The 17,171-nt window shown below is 48.7% G+C and overlaps 1 protein-coding gene across 5 annotated transcripts in view; it reads right to left on the bottom strand.

Annotated features, from left to right (window-relative positions):
- Nucleotides 1-13,656: 13,656 nt before the first annotated feature.
- Nucleotides 13,657-17,171, bottom strand: part of Dmtn (transmembrane and coiled-coil domain 2 protein Dmtn) — a 61,338-nt gene continuing 57,823 nt past the window's right edge. For all 5 annotated transcript variants that reach the window (XM_084602699.1, XM_084602703.1, XM_084602700.1 and 2 more), the window contains 2 exons: nucleotides 16,025-16,209; nucleotides 13,657-15,897 (listed from right to left, as the gene is read on the bottom strand). In XM_084602699.1, the coding sequence (XP_084458825.1) occupies nucleotides 15,777-15,897; nucleotides 16,025-16,209 (306 nt within the window). In that variant the 3' untranslated portion in view covers nucleotides 13,657-15,776. The remainder of the gene's footprint in view (nucleotides 15,898-16,024; nucleotides 16,210-17,171) is intronic.

The raw sequence follows: 17,171 nt of genomic DNA, 5'->3' as shown, positions 1-17,171 counted from the left end.
AGGAGAGGAGGACGCCCATATCCGATGGAAATAAAAGTTGTGCAACCAACCAACCAATCTGGCGATATTTTAGTGATAGGAAGAAGCGAATACAAGAGATAAACCACGAAAATCAGGTATCGATAAAAAAGGAGCATATGTAGATCACATTAATCGCTTTATCCTATTCATATAACGCCCGACTACTGTGCCGGAGTACCCGGGTTCGAACCCGACCTCGGCGGCTGCGTTTCGATGGAGGCGAAACGAAGAGGCGTCGTGTACTGTGCGATGTCAGCGCACGTTAAAGATCCCCAGATGGTCGAAATTACTCCGTAGCCCTCCACTACGGCTCCTCTTTCTCTCTTTCCACTTTCACTCCCATCTTCCTCCCTTCCCTTACGGCGCGGTTGCGGTGTCCACAAAAAACAAGTGCGACAGTTACCGTGCCTTTCCCTTCCTATAAATAAATCAATCCTATTCATATATTAACCGCTACCAAAGGTGACATAGATCGATAGTTCGGACAGCTTGTTGCCTAGCCAAATGGATGACGTCATAATTACGCAGAAGGGCGTATTTCAGTAGCTCCTCATTTGGACGGTAAATAGGCCAATTAACAAGACAAAATACCGACCCAGTTTCCCCGAAGATATGCCGAGTGTGCGTTGCGATACCTTACACTTATTTTTTCAAAACTCCTTGCACAGCCATTGTGTACTTTAAGACTGGAGCAATGCAGTACTAATTCCAGTGTTCAAAGGAGGCAACCGAACACTCGTTAGTTGGTTATATAGGGTTTTATGGCGCAAAAGCGACCAAGGCTATGCTGCGCCAAACACAAGGTTACAACTGATGATGTTAAAATGGTAATCTTGATTGTTATAGTTTGTTTAAAATGTTGGCGTCTTTAAGGAACTTTAAATATCCGCAGAATCAAGAAGTGCTTGTTCACCTAAAAGGAGCATGGGGTGTAATGGGATGTGTTCTTTATAAAATAATGTAATATATTTTTTCCTTAGATCTTCTAATCCTGAACAGGCAATTAAGATGTGGTTAACTGTGAGTTCATCATCGCACCTTTCGCAGAGCAGTTTGTCTTGTTCTGTCAGTAAGAAATTATGGGTGACGTGGGTATGTCCGATGCGTAAGCGACATAAAATTACTTCTTCGAAACGTTCCTGATGACTACAGAATTTCCATTCAGATAAAAAGGGCTTTACAAAATGTAATTTGTTGCTTACTTGTTTGTTTCATGCAGTTTATCATTTACTTAATTTACTTATGCTAGCTTGAAAAAGAAATACAAGAAAGCAAACTGGTTATCTGAAGAACCTTTGCAAATAGCTGAAGAAAGGAGGATGGCAAACGTTATGGGGGAAAGAGAAAGATACAAGGATCTCAATGCGGATTTTCGGAAAATAGCAAGAAGAGATAAGAATGCCTTCCTGAACATACAGTGCCAAGCAGTTGAGGACAACAGCCAATTGAGGAACACAAGAGCTCTGTATAAGACAATCTGTGCTAAGCTGGGCGTGATACAGGACAAACGAGGGAGGGACCTCACGGAAGCCTTAGAGATAAAGAAGAGGTGGAAGGAACACACAGAAGAACTGTACAAGAAGGATCCGGATGTGCAAACCCAACATAAGACAAGCCGGGCATCCTGAAGAGTAAAGTTGAATGGCATTTAGCCAGCCTTGCTAACAACGAAGCTAGCGGAATTGATGGCATTCCAGCTGAGTTGCTTCAAAACCTCAACCATGACGACGCTGTTAACGTTCTGTATACATTATGTCAGCAAATTTGGACAACCCTACAGTGGCCACAGGATTGGAGGAGGTCAGTTTACATCCCCATTCCAAAGAAAGGCAGTGCAAAGATTATTCCAACTACCGCACGATCGCGCTTATTTCGCATGCTAGCAAGGTGATGTTGGAAATCCTCCAAGGTAGGCTGCAGCAGTATGTGGATCGGGAGCTTCCGGATGCGCAAGCTGGGTTTCGCAAGGGCAGATGAACTAGAGACCAGATTGCCAACCTTTTCGCTGGATCATGGAAAAAGCAAGAGAGTTCCAGAAACCCATCTACTTCCGCTTTATTGATTATGCGAAAGCGTTTGACTGCGTAGGTCACAGCAGATTGTGGCAAGCTCTCCAAGAGATGGGAATTCCAGATCACCTCATCTGTCTCCTCAGCAACCTGTATGAAGGGCAAAAGGACACAGTCAGAACTGGGCATGGTCTTATTGATTGGTTTCTGATTGAGAAAGGAGTGAGACAAGGCTGCATACTGTCGCCCTGCCTATTTAACCTGTATGCTGAGTGCATCATGAGGAAGGCCGGTCTGGACAAGTCTTCAGCTGGAGTGAAGATTGCTGGGAAGCGTGTCAACAACCTTAGATATGCGGATGATACCACTTTAATGGCAGAAAGTGAAATGGAACTCAAGAGACGTCTGATGCGCGTACAAGAAGAGAGTGAGAAGTTTGGGCTTAAACTGAACATTAAAAAGACAAAGATCATGGCGTCTTGCCCTATCAAGTCCTGGATTTCTCTTCTTGGGCTCCAAGATTACCCCGGAAGGAGACTGCAGCCATGAAATTAGGAGACGCCTGCTTCTGGGAAAGAGAGCCATGGCTAGCCTTAACCGCCTAGTAAAGAGCAGAGACATTAGTCTGCCAACCAAGATCCGTATAACTCGTGCTATGGTCTTTCCAGTTGTGATGTATGGATGCGAGAGCTCGACTGTGAAGAAGGCTGACCGCCGAAGAATTGACGCGTTTGAATTGTGCTGGCGGAGAATCTTGAGAGTTCCTTGGACTGCCAGAAGATCAAATCAGTCGATATTGTCGACCATAAACCCTGACTGCTCTTTGGAGGGTCAAATTCTAAAGTTAAAGCCCTGCTACTTTGGACATCTGATGAGAAGAGAGGAGTCGCTGGAGAAAGATTTGATGTTGGGAAAGGTTGAGGGTCACCGGAGAAGGGGTATGCAGTGAACGCGATGGTTAGATGGCATCCTCGAGGCGCCGCAGATGAAGTTATGTGATGTTAGGAAGATAGTGAGAGACTGGAAAGCGTGGCGTGATATGGTCCATAGGGTCACGAAGAGTCGGACACGACTGAACGACTGAACTGAACTGAACTGAGCTTTAAACAATCCCCGTGTGGCGTGCTCACTTGTGCAATTTGACCAAATCGTGCTTGTGCAGCACATACATCCGCTTTCTCATTGCCCTCAATTCCAACAAGCCAGCAGAACTTTATGATCTGTTTTCAAGCTGTGATTTTACCAATGTTATGTATTATGGTTCTTAATAAAGGTTCTTCAGCATTTTTGTGTTTTATGGCTGAAAGTAGGCTCAAGGAATCGGTGTAGATTACGCTGTTTTTTTTTTTTTTCCTTGGCTATCTCCTCTACAGCGACAAATACGGCGTAACTTTAGGCAGTGAAAACCGAGGCGCACTCCGGCAGTCGTACTACTGTTTTAATGGTGTCTTGAACTACTGTACTTCCCACGTGCACTTCTGTTTTTGAGCCATCTGTATAATATTCAGTGTAAGCATCAAACTTAATTAGACTGCAAAGATTTCTTGAAATATGTGCTCCTGTGGTGTTCTACTTTTCTGTAAAGGTGTCAGTGAGAAGCCACGTACTGTAGGGAGGTTATACCATGGTGGTAGAGGGTCATTTCTTGGTGCAATGTTAGGTAAACCATCAAGCAAGTTCAGCTCTTTACATTTATCTTCAAACCGCAATATCAACGGCCTGATATAATTTGGTCTGTTGGGGAATAATGTTTTAGACAGGCAGCTGATTAGAATGGGGTAGCAGAGATGTATCGGGAAAGAACAGATTTTTAATACGTATGTACATATTAGAGCAGTTTTGCGATCTGCTAATGGAGGCTAATTTGAGTCTACATACAGGCTGGCTATACAGGGGATGTTCTGTACGCTCCGGGTGCTAGGCGCAGACCGAGATTATGAACAGGATCGAGGCGTTTCAAATAGGACGGCCTTGCCAAGCCATATACTTTACACCCATAATCTAACTTGCATCAAACCACAGAGCAATAGATTTGCAACAGATATGCTCAATCAGACCACCAACGCTTTCGTGACAGAACCTCTAGGACATTAAGGACTCGGGCAGCATTTTTTTTTTTCAGGTTGTTTACGTGGGGTAGAAATGTGAGCTTTTTGTCAAATGTCATGCCTAAAAATCTGTGTTGCTGTTTGACTGGCAGTGTGGTTTGATTCAGGTGTAGCGTGGAATCAATCTGTAAGTCTCGTCTTAGCGAGAACACGACAGCTACTGTATTTTGTGGTGAAAGCTTAAAACATTTTTGTCTGCCCACGCAGCCAGCTTATTGTCATTTGTATTTGCCTCTCAGTTGTAGCTATGTTGGAGAAAGTGAGGAAGTGCATGCTATCTGTAGGCCATCTACATATATAAACGGAATACATTATGGACTTTGGGAGTACATGGGCTAAGGAATTCATTTTTATTATGAAAACAGTTGTGCTGAGAATGCACCCCTGGATGGCGGGTGTAATGACGGCCTACAACAGATAGAAACTCGGTGGCAGGCTAGCCCCCGCCGCTTGCGGCGGGGGCTAGCCTGCCACCGAGTTTCTATCTGTTGTAGGCCTTCATTGCACCCGCCACCGCTTCGGTGGTGGACGACTGCTGTTGTTGCGGCGCATGTCTTTCTCTCCCTCTTCTTTTTCTTTCTTGTCTACTTTCTCTTCTGTCTGCACGAGGCAGCGGAGGTGGCTCAGCTACAGAGCCAGTAGCAGGCCTGTGCATTTTCTTTTCCTTCTTCCTACAGCCACAACATGTAAATGCACATTACCCGCCCGTGTCACCGCTACCACTCAATTTCCCCGGCCCACTACCACCCGCCAGCTACGCGAATTTCTTGGCTCGTCGACTATTATCGGCATTTCATTCCTCGCTGTGCTGCAATACTGCAGCCTCTTCACGACCTTCTCTCGGGCCACAGCAAGCGCTCTTGTCACTTGGAGCGATACCGCTGACCGCGCATTTCAGCGGCATCAAAGCTGCCATCGCCGGTGCCACGCTCCTCGTCCATCCCAAATGTGACGCGTCCACATCGTCATGGTTGACACACGGGACACTGCTCTCGGCGCGGTTTTTCCAACAGTTCGTGGCTGGTGTTTGGCAGCCAATCGCCTTCTTTTCCAAGAAGCTTGCGCCCCCTGAGCACCGCTACAGCACCTTCGGCCGAGAGCTGCTTGCAATATATTGAGCCGTGAAGTACTACCGCCATTTTCTCCTGACTGACCACAAGCATCTGACGTCTGCGCGGAGGTCCAGCAGTTCCTCCTATGCTCCTCGGGAAATCAGACAGCTCGCCTATATTTCCGAGTTTACCTGCGACATTTGTCACGGCAACGGCAAGTCGAACACAGATGCTCTTTCTCGCGCTGAAGTCAATGCGATGGGCAATGGGCGGTGTTGTGATCGGCCGAGCTGCGGAGACAGCTATTGTGATGGGACGAACTGCGGAGACCACCGCGTCGGATCTTAAGAACCGCGACGACCGGACAAAGAGGAAACGACCAATTTCCGGTCCCTTCAAGTGTCAAGCACCACTATGGAGAGCCAACAAGTTGGCGACCGGACAAAGGAGAGGAAACGACCAATTTCCGGTCGGAAGGATGGATGGAATATAGGAGCGTCCCCTTTGAAACGGGGTGGTAGCAGTAGCTATCATGCTCATTTTTCTCCCTATATCTTAATTATTGATTTAGAATGGTTAACTAAACCATCATTCTATTTATTAAATTTTGCTCCTGCATTACTAACATTATGTCACTTCTCTGCTTTTAAGCCACCAATCTTCCAGCCGTTTTTTGCTAGTTTCCACCGCCGGTTTATTCACCCGGCCACTGTTATCTCTAAACCCCAGAGCTTCAGGAACAGTGATTGCGCCTGCATCAACTTCCGGATGGATACCATTGCATTCGAGTATAATATGGTCAATTGTTTCACTGGAGTTTCCACATACAGCACATGCGTCATCTCCATTGTTAAACTTCTTTTTGTAGCTGCGTGTTCTAAGGCACGCAGCTACAAAAAGTCCCTTTAAGTGTCGAGCACCCCTATATGGAGAGCCAACAAGTTGGCGACCGGACAAAGGAGAGAAAACAACCAATTTCCGGTCCCTTCAAGTGTCAAGCATCGCTTGGAGGGACTTGTCAACGAGTGCGAGCCAAGTGTTGGTGCGAGTGTGTGAGAGTGCGGGAAAGTGAGGTGACAGAAACACTCCTTAATAATCTGGTCTGCCTTTCATCTGGGAAAGAGGGAAACAGCCCTATAAAAACTGGCGACAATGTATGTCGTGGGTCGTAAAACGGAGACTGATTCTCTAGTCAGTCTCCCACTAACCAACACTACCATGTAAATACTGTATATGAAAGTTTCCCATCTCACTTCTAAGTCCGTTTCCAGCCACATGGGCCTTGTTGTCGCTCCGACAACCAACCGTGCCTAAAACACGCAACCTGGGTCACGACAACTGGTGGCAGCGGTGGGATGTTCTGCGTGGTGTCCTTGATTCGGTTTAGTGAGTGTATCGCCTTCTGTCCTTGAGTTTTGCCAGGCTTAACGTAAGGTGTTGTTCCTGGTAGGAAAGTTGATCGTAGAAGTCTGTTCGGATTTGAACCTTGCTTGCACCAACGTACTTCTGAGATACTTGTGTTCGCAAATACGGGCAGTTATGGACTGGAGAAAGCTGCGGATACCGGAGTTAACTTTGAAGTGAGGAATTGGGGATTGATTGTGGAAAATCGAAAAAAAAGCAGCAGATTGTCAGCGCGATCGAAAGCAACGGTTATGAAGACCAGGATATTATAGAATGCTGGGAGGAGATGGAACGAAAAAGAAAAGAGGAAATTGGAATGCTGACGGTCTCAGCCCAGGCTTTTCCCGCTATGCAAAGTGGTAGCTTCCAGGCGCTCCTCTGAGTGTACCATTTTATGCTTATAGGAGTCTAATTTTCTTGGCCATATCACTTTAAGAATTTTTTCCTTTAACAGTACTTGATCATTTGAGTGCGTGAGAGTGAGGTGACAGAAACACTCCCTCGTCATCTGGCCTGCCTTTCATGTGGGAAAGAGGGAAATAGCCCTATAAAAACTGGCGACAAGTGTGTGTCGTGGGTCGTAAAACGGAGACTGTTCCTCTAGTCAGTCTCCTACTAACCAAAGCTACCATGTAAATAATGTATATAAAAGTTTCCCATGTCACTTCATAGTCTTTTCCAGCCGTCTCGTCCTTGTTCCCGCTCCGGCGACCAACCGGGCCAACAACACGCAACCTGGGTCACGACAACGGCCAATCATCGACTTCACGGCTCAACGAGCCGATGCCGAGCTGCAACGGCTTCGCACGCGAGACACCTCTCAGACACTATATCTCTGGTATTGGAGGACGTCTTGATCCTTGACTGCGCCGCGTTCCTCTCGTCTGATACGTCGACCGTTCGCCCTCGCCCCTACGTGCCTCCATCATACCGCCGAACCGCCTTTGATGCCCTCCATTCTTTGGCCCATCCTTGCATCCGCACCACCTCAGCGCCTCGTCACGGCTCGTTATGTCTGGCTTCGCATCAACGTCGACGTTCGCCGCTGGTTGCGCACGTGCCTCTGCTGCCAGCAAAGTAACGTGCCCCGATTGACACACTGCGACTCCTCTTGGATCTTTCCCGTCCCCGGACGCCCGCTTCAGCCATCTGCACGTCGGTCCCCTTCCTCCCTGCGGGAACCACCGCTACCTGTTAACCTGCATTGACAGGTTCACGAGATGGAAGCGATGCCCCTTCTGGACCGGAGTCGGTCGCAAGAGCGCTCATCGCACTCTGGATAAGCCGCTACGGTGTCCCTTCAACTATTACGACTGATTGTGGCATTAAGTTTGACTCAGCATTATTTGCTAACCTATTTCGGTTCATCGGTGTCAACCACATTACGACAACCTCTTACCGCCCTATTTCGAACGGTATCATTGAACGTTTTCACCAGCAGTTGAAAGTTTCACTTATGGCGTCCGCTTTCCCTGCACAATGGATTGAGCGCCTACCCTTCGTCCTGCTTGGTACCGTTGTCAGATTGGAGGAGGTTTGGCTCCAGAAGGCGCCGCACCTCAAGATCTCACATAATTCCTATCTGTCCGCCATCATTCATACATCATCCCCGGTACCTCCCCCTCCTCCCGTATGTCCGGGGGGAGGAGGATTTATTTCGGGATGACGGCCGTACCCTGGCAAGGGGGCAGTCGTGTGGTGACACGCACACAGCAGTCACCGAACACTATGCCGACTGTGTTTAAGGTCCCCGCTGTGACAGCAGGCCGAACACAGGGAGACCGGCCCACGTGTCTGAGGCGGGGAGACGGGAAAACGACGTTCGCGATTCACGGCTTTCTTTAAAGAGTTAAGCTTGTGAGGGGCGCGCTTGCGGTTAGCGAAGGCATCCACTCTTCGATAGGGCCGGTGCCCCGCGGCGTGGCGCGGTGCGGACAATGCCCGAGATTGGCACCCCCATTTGCTAGCCACATCTGGAGACGTGTAGCGGCACCTTGCCTGCCTCGAGGCGGTGCCGCGGTACCTGTTGCGGGTGGGCGTTCGTCGCCGCGTTTCCAGGCTGTGTATGGCGCCGAGGCCGGGGCTTTTAGGGAGAGAGTAAAAACACATGTGAACCTGCCTGGTTCGACGAGACTCCTCCTGCTCGAGGCTTGAGAACAATTAAACTTTGTGTTTTTTTTTTCTTTTCGCGTGATGAGAGAGCGCGGGACGCGCGATGGCTCTGCATTATCGCAGAAAGAGAGATTTTGGTCTCGACCGGAGCCGGGCACGCGGATCGTGCTCCCGAGTAGTCGTGGAGTGGGTTCAAGGGGCGGCCGGCGAGACATCACACTGAGTTGTATATAGTGATTGTATATAGTCACTGTAAACAGTCTTCTGTATATAAACCCCATTTACCAGTGCTCAACAAGAGTCCCCTGTCTTCGCTTCGAGTATCTTCCTATTGGCACAGTACTTCGTTACAAGAAAGAAGAAGAGAAAAAGAACCACTCCTTACTGGCGCAGTCGAACAGGACGAACAACTGCATATGAAGACACCCGGAAGACGATAGCAAACCCCTTCACGTGTAGGACACCATCGGCGAGGAACGTCAAACCACAGCCATACTCAGAAGAAGACCACGGAAACAAGCGAGAATTCAACTGAAAGCTTTCAATTGACTTCACTCCTGTTTCCGTGGTCTGAGACATCACGCTGAGTTGTATATAATGATTGTAAATAGTCTTCTGTATATAAAACCCATTTACCATGTGCTCAACAAAAGTGCCCTGTCTTCGAGTATCTTCCTATTGGCACAGTACTTCGTTGGAAGTAAGAAGAGAAGAGAAAAGAACCACCACTCCTTACTGGCGCAGTCGAACAGGACGAAGAACTGCATAGGAAGAGACTAAGAGGACAACAAGTGGAAGACGAAACCCCTCCAAGTTCCGGACGCCAAAGGCGGTGTGCCAGCTGCGGGTAATTGCGACAAGGTCGTCATCGAGATCGGCGAGGAACGTGAAACCACAGCCACAGTCAGAAGACGACCACGGGCAACAGGAGAGATGTCAACTGGAAGGCAGTCAGCACCATCGCGATGGAAAAGCGGCGAAAACTGCGGCGAGCGACTTCCGACCGACTGACGTTCACACCGGTGCATCCAAGTGAGTCCTCTTGTTTATGTTTTGGGTGAACGCAGGGTTACTCGAGTCAGTCGTTTTTTATGGAGACGAGATTTGCTCACTTGAACCCGGACAAAATGTCTAGAAACGCTGAAGACGGAAACAGCGAATGTGGGGAGGACACTGCGGACCGACTTGGCATCGCGGAGGTCGATAGCGGGGGTGGCGAGGGCAACAGTGATGGGTCCCATACACGTCTCTCTGAAAGGGAAATGGATTATAATCTGAAAATGGCGGAAGAGCGGCGCAAAGCTTTGCAACTAGAGCTCGCTCGACTTCATGGTCTCACCGCAAGGCGCACACGTGACGATGCGAGCGAAGGAGAACCACAAGGCAGCCGGATGACATTGAGGAATTACGCTAAATTGTTAGCAGGTGCCATTCCGAATTCCCCATAGGTGCGGAAGTACCCATTTGGTTCGAATCCCTAGAGAGCTCGCTGGAGGCGTACGGAGTGCCGAAAGGGTTTTGGGGACAGATTGTTTTCCCGTTTATTGGGGAAAGGGTGCAATACCTGTCAACGCGACTCACGCCCGTCCAGCACCGTGATTACAAGGTGCTGAAGAAAATTGTGCTGGAAGAGCTAAGGCTGTCTGCAGCCGAATATCAAAGACAATTACAATCAGCTACCAAGCGCACAGGCGAGACTTGGAAGGCGTTCACGACGCGTACGTCTGCGCATCTACGCGAACTTTTACGTAGACGCACGCGGCGTGAAGTCTTTTGAAAACCTTATGGAGCTTCTCGTTGCAGACCAACTGAAGGCTGGCCTAAATGAAGAAGCCAATAAGTATGTAAAGCTTCGAGAGGGCGAAAAATGGTTTAAGGCTGACGAGCTGGCTCGCCTTCTGCAGACCTTCGAAGAGGCTGCGGGAGAGGGGAGCGCACGAAGGAAGGGCAGCGGTCTTAGACCAGTTGAACCAAAGGGCGCGGCTAAAGACGAGTTGAACAAACCGCTCAATGCACGCGGGAGCGTTAAACCTCGAGCAGAAGAGCCACGACAGGGCAAATTAACCAAAGCAGATCAAAAATCAGCTCGACGGATCGAATGCTGTCGGTGCGGTGATTCCAGCCATTACGCCGCGCACTGTCCACTTCGTCGCGAGGAGACTATAATCAAATTCGTAGGGCCCGCGATTGAAGAAAGGTTAGCCGCAAGAGCAGCCATAGATGAGTCCTGCTCTCTGCGTACTACCCTGAGGGATGTAAAACTAGATTGCAGCGGCAGGGTAATTGATGCCATTGTCTACACCGGCGCCGATATCACTGTGATGCGTGAAAGCGGTGTGCCGAAGGAGCTAATAGCACCACACGGCAGCATAGAGCTGGTGTTCGGCGAGAAAATTAGTGCTAATCTAGCACTGCTGCCTCTAGCTTTAGTTGGTGAAAAATCACCAATACAGGAGGTAGTGGAAGGGACACAAATAATGTACGCTCTTACTGACAAGCTTAAGTGCACCGATTGTCTAATATCGGGTGACACATGGAAGCAACTGCTTGACGCATGCCAGGAACACCATGGTCCGGGTGCTAGCAGTCAAGGAACAAAACAATCTGAAAGAGTGCGAAAGTCGTAAACCAGAGACGCCCGAGTGAAGCATTCGGGGTCAAAATTTGGGCATTAAAGAAGTTCGAGAAGTGGGTATTCGGTGCCCAGGTAACTGTTGTGTCCGACCACAACCCGCTGTCGTACCTTACGAGGAGCGTATCCGGGGGGGGGGGGGGGGGGGGGGGGGGGGGGACTTAGCCGCTGGGCTTTGGCGCTGCAGCGCTATAATGTGACAATCCAGCATCGCAAGGGTTAAATGCACACAAATGCAGGCGCACTCTCGCGTCTCCCAAATGATTGTTGGGAGTAATGACTGACTCGAGGTCCTGAGCGTTCACTAGGGGCATAAACAGGGCGACGTCGAAGTGCGTGTCATCGCCACTGTGCCCTGTGAAGTGAGACCAATGCGCGAGTCGGGACATCAACATGCCAGCCGTGCGCCTGCGAACTATTTGCGAAATGCGGTGCGAGAACTGGAACACTTGCATGGGTTTGGACACTCTCAGCATGTCGCCTTATTGGCGTGCACACGTTTGTCATTTCTTTTGTTTACCTATACATTTGTGTAGGAATGTGTTACGGAAAGCGGCATTGGCGCCCCGCCTTTTTTATCTGTGTAATTCAATGAATCTTTTAGTAATTATTGAATTTTGGGAGGGAGGTGTAAGGTTGGCGCCATTCATTTGCCTCTTTCCATTTTAACCGGCGCCATGCTAACCACCGAAATAAACGCTCTACGCGCGGCGCGGCGGGGGCGTCGGGGTCTTTTGTTCGGACAGCGCTCGTTGTTCCGTTAAAAGCTCGTTTCCGTGGTGTTGTTTTTTTAACCAAAGCGAACGAGAGGTCCCCCTTATCAGTTGTTGGTCGCGTTTCCGCCCGGTCACAGAGTGTGAGCTAGAAGACAGCATCCTCCGTGGCCGAGTGCGATCGCCCACGCGTCCGAGGCGGGGAGACGGGAAAACAACGTTCGCGATTCGCGGCTTTCTTTAAAGAATTAAGCTTGTGAGGGGCGCGCTTGCGGTTAGCAAAGGCATCCACTCTTCGATAGGGCCGGTGCCCCGGGGCGTGGCGCGGACAATGCCCGAGATTGGCGCGCCCATTTGCTAGCCACATCTGGAGACGTGTAGCGGCACTTTGTCTGCCTCGAGGGGGTGCCGCGGTACCTGTTGTGGGTGGGCGTTCGTCGCCGCGCGTTTCCAGGTTGTGTATGGCGCCAAGGCCGGGACTTTTAGGGAGAGAGTAAAAACACATGTGAACCTACCTGGTTCGACGAGACTCCTCCTGCTCGAGGCTTGAGAACAATTAAACTGTTTTTTTTTTTCTTTTCGCGTGGTGAGAGAGCGCGGGACGCGCGATGCTCTGCACCATCGCAGAGTGAGATTTTGGTCTCGACCGGAGCCGGGCACGCGGATCGTGCTCCCGAGTAGTCGTGGAGTGGGTTCACGGGGCGGCCGGTGAGACATCACACTGAGTTGTATATAGTGAGTGTATATAGTCACTGTAAACAGTCTTCTGTATATAAAACCCATTTACCAGTGCTCAACAAAAGTCCCCTGTCTTCGCTTCGAGTAATCTTCCTATTGGCACAGTACTTCGTTACAAGAAAGAAGAAGAAAAAAAGAACCACTCCTTACTCGTGCTTTCCGAGATCTTCCTTTCCTGTTCTGCCTATCGCTCCTGTAAAAAAAAACGGACCTTTGTAGCAGCCAGTCAGAGAGCAGTTCTTTCGTTCTAAGGAACGTGCCAGCAATTAGGCCAGAACACTTCCAGTCATCCATGACAGTTGCCAACCGTGCACCCTCCACTGTGCTCCATGGCTGCCGCCACAATTGTCGCCATGAAGTCAATGCTGAACACCTCATGGTTCCAGTGTCACATCCCTGGAAACGATACTTGCGGCTATTTTGTGCTGAATTGTTGCAGCTTGCTAAACGAGTGCACCAGCAACAGTTGCAGTTCAAGCCATTAAATTTATTCGTTACCAAGAGAAATCTCTATAAAGTGGAAAAAGTAATGCAACCCTAAAGTGTGGGCATCGCTATGCAGAATGTTTCTGCATTGACTACCAGCGATTGAACTATGCAACGAACAAAAGCTGCTACGTTCTCTCCTTCTCAGTGACAATCTGGATAGAGTTTGATGCATTAAATATTTCTTGCAGTCATGCCACTAGACCATTGTACTGGAGTCGAAATGCTAGCAATCTTCAGGTGGGCAATTTGTTCTGCCCGCTTGGTGTCTAGCCTATGCCACAAATACTGACAACTACCTAAGAAGTCTGGAGACCGTACTTGAGGTAGCCAAGTACTTCTGACTTGCATAAAAGGTTACGAGGAAAACAAAGCCCAAAGAAATTTTCACTTTTTATTAACTTTAAAACAGTAACTGAAATACCAGCTTGCTCCTACCATGCAGCCAATAATCTGATTTTGAAGCCACAAATCATGTGTGCATGAATACAACAAGAAGTGACAAATGCTTAAGCCAATGATTTTTTTCATTCAGTCAAAATGCACTGTTTAAACACCAAATATTATATACAATAAATAGCCTAGTTGCATCAACATAACAATATCAATGTGATATTTTTAGAAGAGTTTGTTGGTGCAATCTTTTTTTTCTTTGCTAGACATGTGCAAGGGACTTTGGTTTCTTTAGCTAAGCCAATAGTCATGCCTGTGAAATGCGAGGCTGCTAACGTCCCCAGCTTAAAAATGCACAACCCACTAAAACTTCTCACATTTGTTTCATATAATGCTGATGGCTTGCTTTGCCACGCAAGAAGTGACGTCCCTAACTGCGATGAATTGCAGCACCATTTTGTTCACACGCAAAACACAAAATAAAAGGGGCTGCAGCCATCAGCACTAAAAGCAAACATTTAATCTACATATCATTAAAAGAATAAAGCAACTACAGTCAGCCTCGTGTCTGCAGAGGAAATGATTTTCATTTTTTCTTTTCCCACCAAGGGTGTAAACTGAAATAAGAGTTGCCATAGACACCGACCTGCACGACACAATCACCAGTCTGATGTGGAATGCATAAATTCATTCACCTACATGAGCCTCGCCTACGAAGGCCAAGCACACGATAAAGAACAAACATGACGACTGCAAAAGCAACCCAGTCATCACTATAACATGATGCCCTATAAAGCCCACAACAGGCCGAGCATTATCGTGAAATGCTTCCCGAGCCTGTTGGGAAGAAGGTGAACTGAAAAGACAGCAGTGACATGGAAGAACTGCTCAACGAACAACTGTCCCGACAAAATAAACAACAGGCAGTTTGTGTCGGGGCAAGCGTCACTGCAGCCGACATACTCCCACGAGGTCCACTCTGCAACATCCTTTTGCTCACTTATCACAGAATATTAAAAGAACAATGACTCGACACACACACACATACGCATGCCCACAGAGGCACAACACTCGCCTACACACAGCGCATGCTGATCACCTTAAAATCTGCTGTGCCCCGCAAAACCCTCCCCTCAGATTACTGCTTTGCCGTGCAAAGTTTAGGAGAAGCCGAACGCACGAGGCAAAGCAACTGCTCGGAATCCACTCGCATGATATGCTTTGGAATGCACAGAATGCGACAAATGCACAAGATGTTGACACAATGGGCTCCCGAATGTGCCTGTTCTACCAGCACAAGCAGAGTAAGGGCAACAAAAGGCACCAGTGACGCAAGTCCAAATCACACCTTGTGCTTTTGCCACATTAAAAGGGAACTCATGATTTCAAGGGAAAGAAATCTTGCAACTAGAACAGTCTTTGCAGTCTAGCTGAAAAAACAACAACAGAACAACCTGTCGAAATGTAACCTTGTCGCTTAAATATTGAACATAACTGTCTCACGGATGCAGAATTGCAAGAAACAACAAACAAGTGCCTCTATCCGTAAGAGTGGCTTCTATGGCACACCCACTGTCCTCGCTTTTGGCTGCCTCGTTGAAAGAGGGCATGGTAAAGAAACAAGCAAAGAAGAAGTGGTGGTGCGCATTGCATTTACATTCCAAACGAATGTCATGCGAGTTGATTCTGGAATAGTGCACACTTCGAAAGACGAGAGAGAATTGCAACAGGTAAGAGAAAGGTAGGAAGGAAGAAAACAGTCCAAGCTAATGAGGACTGTGCACAACACACTCCCAGAGAGTCGGAAAGATGGGGCTCGGTGCTGAAGACCATTTGTCCGATGGGAGTCGCATCTTTCGCTCGCTCTCTTCATTTGGGCAAGTCTCGGCACGTGGGCCGTTTCCGCTTGGTGGCAAACGGGACCGTACGTTTATGCTGCAGCTAACCTCACTTGACTGTGAGCCGGCGTGTGCTGTGGTCATTTTGAGCCAGCTGGCCGTTCCATGTTTTGCAGCACGTGACGGATATTGTGCAGAGAAGCTGGCTCGCGCTCGAGGGGCGCGAAGCCTGGCTTCTGTGTAGTTCGAGGAGGCAATGCGCTCATTCACTCATTTCCATCGTTCGAGGGCTTCGTTCAACTGCAGCCGAAACCAGGTAGACAGTTCTTGCCATTGCTTGGCAGCGGTGACGATGGCAAGGATCAGAAGAGCCGTGGTAATGATTCGTAACCTGCACAGCCAGAGAGAGGCAGCGATTAAATATAGGGAGTCACACTCCTCACAGGAAGTAGACAGAAAAAAAACAACGATGTGCACGTGCAAGAGAGAGAGAGGGGAGGAAAGAGGCTTGTCTCTACCTGGATTGTAGGAAGGGCATGGTGATGTTGGCTAGGGTGGAGACGAGAAGGAGGGCCAGCTGGAGCAGCATGAGGAGGACGTTGACCAGCTTGAGGCCCAGGGCGCGCGCCTGCGAGTTGTCCAGGGCGTCCAGGCTCACCAGCTGCTGCAGCTGCTGGTGCTGCTGGTGCTCCATGCGGCTGATCTACAACACGCGAAAGTGCCACACCCTCTTTTACCACCGCCATATGCTCATGGGTGTTGACAGCAATAAAGTCGAGCTCCCTTGCAACCCACATGTTTAAGTGTGTCGAATGCCATTCAGTCATTACACCTCGATGTTCGGTGTAAAAAAAAACGGGCATGAAAGACACTAGACTTTAAAGGGGCAAAGTTTCATGCTCCACATACTAAAATGACAGCGTTAAAGGCCCCATCTTCCAGGAAAATTATCCAGCGCCATCAATGTCGACGCTACAAGCGAAAAATCCAGAGCCTGCCCTCACCGGTGGCAATTGTCACGTGATGTGGTCGGACACTGATGATAGGTCAGCAATTGTGTGATATCAAAAGACCACACGATATGGCCTCAACCGTGTTGCCTGCTACACTGTGCCACACCAGCCAGAGTGCACTTGGCATGAGGCAAAGGCCACTTCTGCATCTAACAGGCAGAGTATCTAAGTGATTTATTAGGGTCTCCTCACTAAATGTGGGAGACAGTTAAGCTCTCGCTCAGGTAGCCGCTGTGAGCCAAAAGAGTGGGATTGGAATTGAATTCGCAGGGACCTTGCGATTCAAAGTCCCGATACGCTACTCCTAAGCCACGCAGGTACATTCACACAGCTCGGTTAGAGTGGGGCTATAAATCTGCGGCAGAAAGTCCTTCCCACAAAGTGGTAGACTGCAATAATCAAATAACACGGGTGCAAATTGAGCGATTAGGGATTAAACAAGTAGCAAACAGCATGTATGCAAATGGTAACCCTCAAGAGGAGCCGCACAGAGCAGCCATCAATGCTATCGCGTCGTAATTTTAAAGGCGGAGCTTCAATAGCTGCCCATCAAATTTTAATGCAATATGTGGAGATCATCATTCCCTTACCGAAGTTCAGTCACCGGCTTGCATGCTTTCGTGAAGTTACCCACATCTGCCTTACTTAGAAA

This window comes from Amblyomma maculatum, chromosome 4 (assembly GCF_055883805.1).
Source record: "Amblyomma maculatum isolate TAMU_Amacu chromosome 4, ASM5588380v1, whole genome shotgun sequence".
Classification (NCBI taxonomy): domain Eukaryota; kingdom Metazoa; phylum Arthropoda; class Arachnida; order Ixodida; family Ixodidae; genus Amblyomma; species Amblyomma maculatum.
The sequence above is the reverse complement of the archived record's forward strand: the minus strand, read 5'-3'. Positions and strand labels throughout refer to the sequence as shown.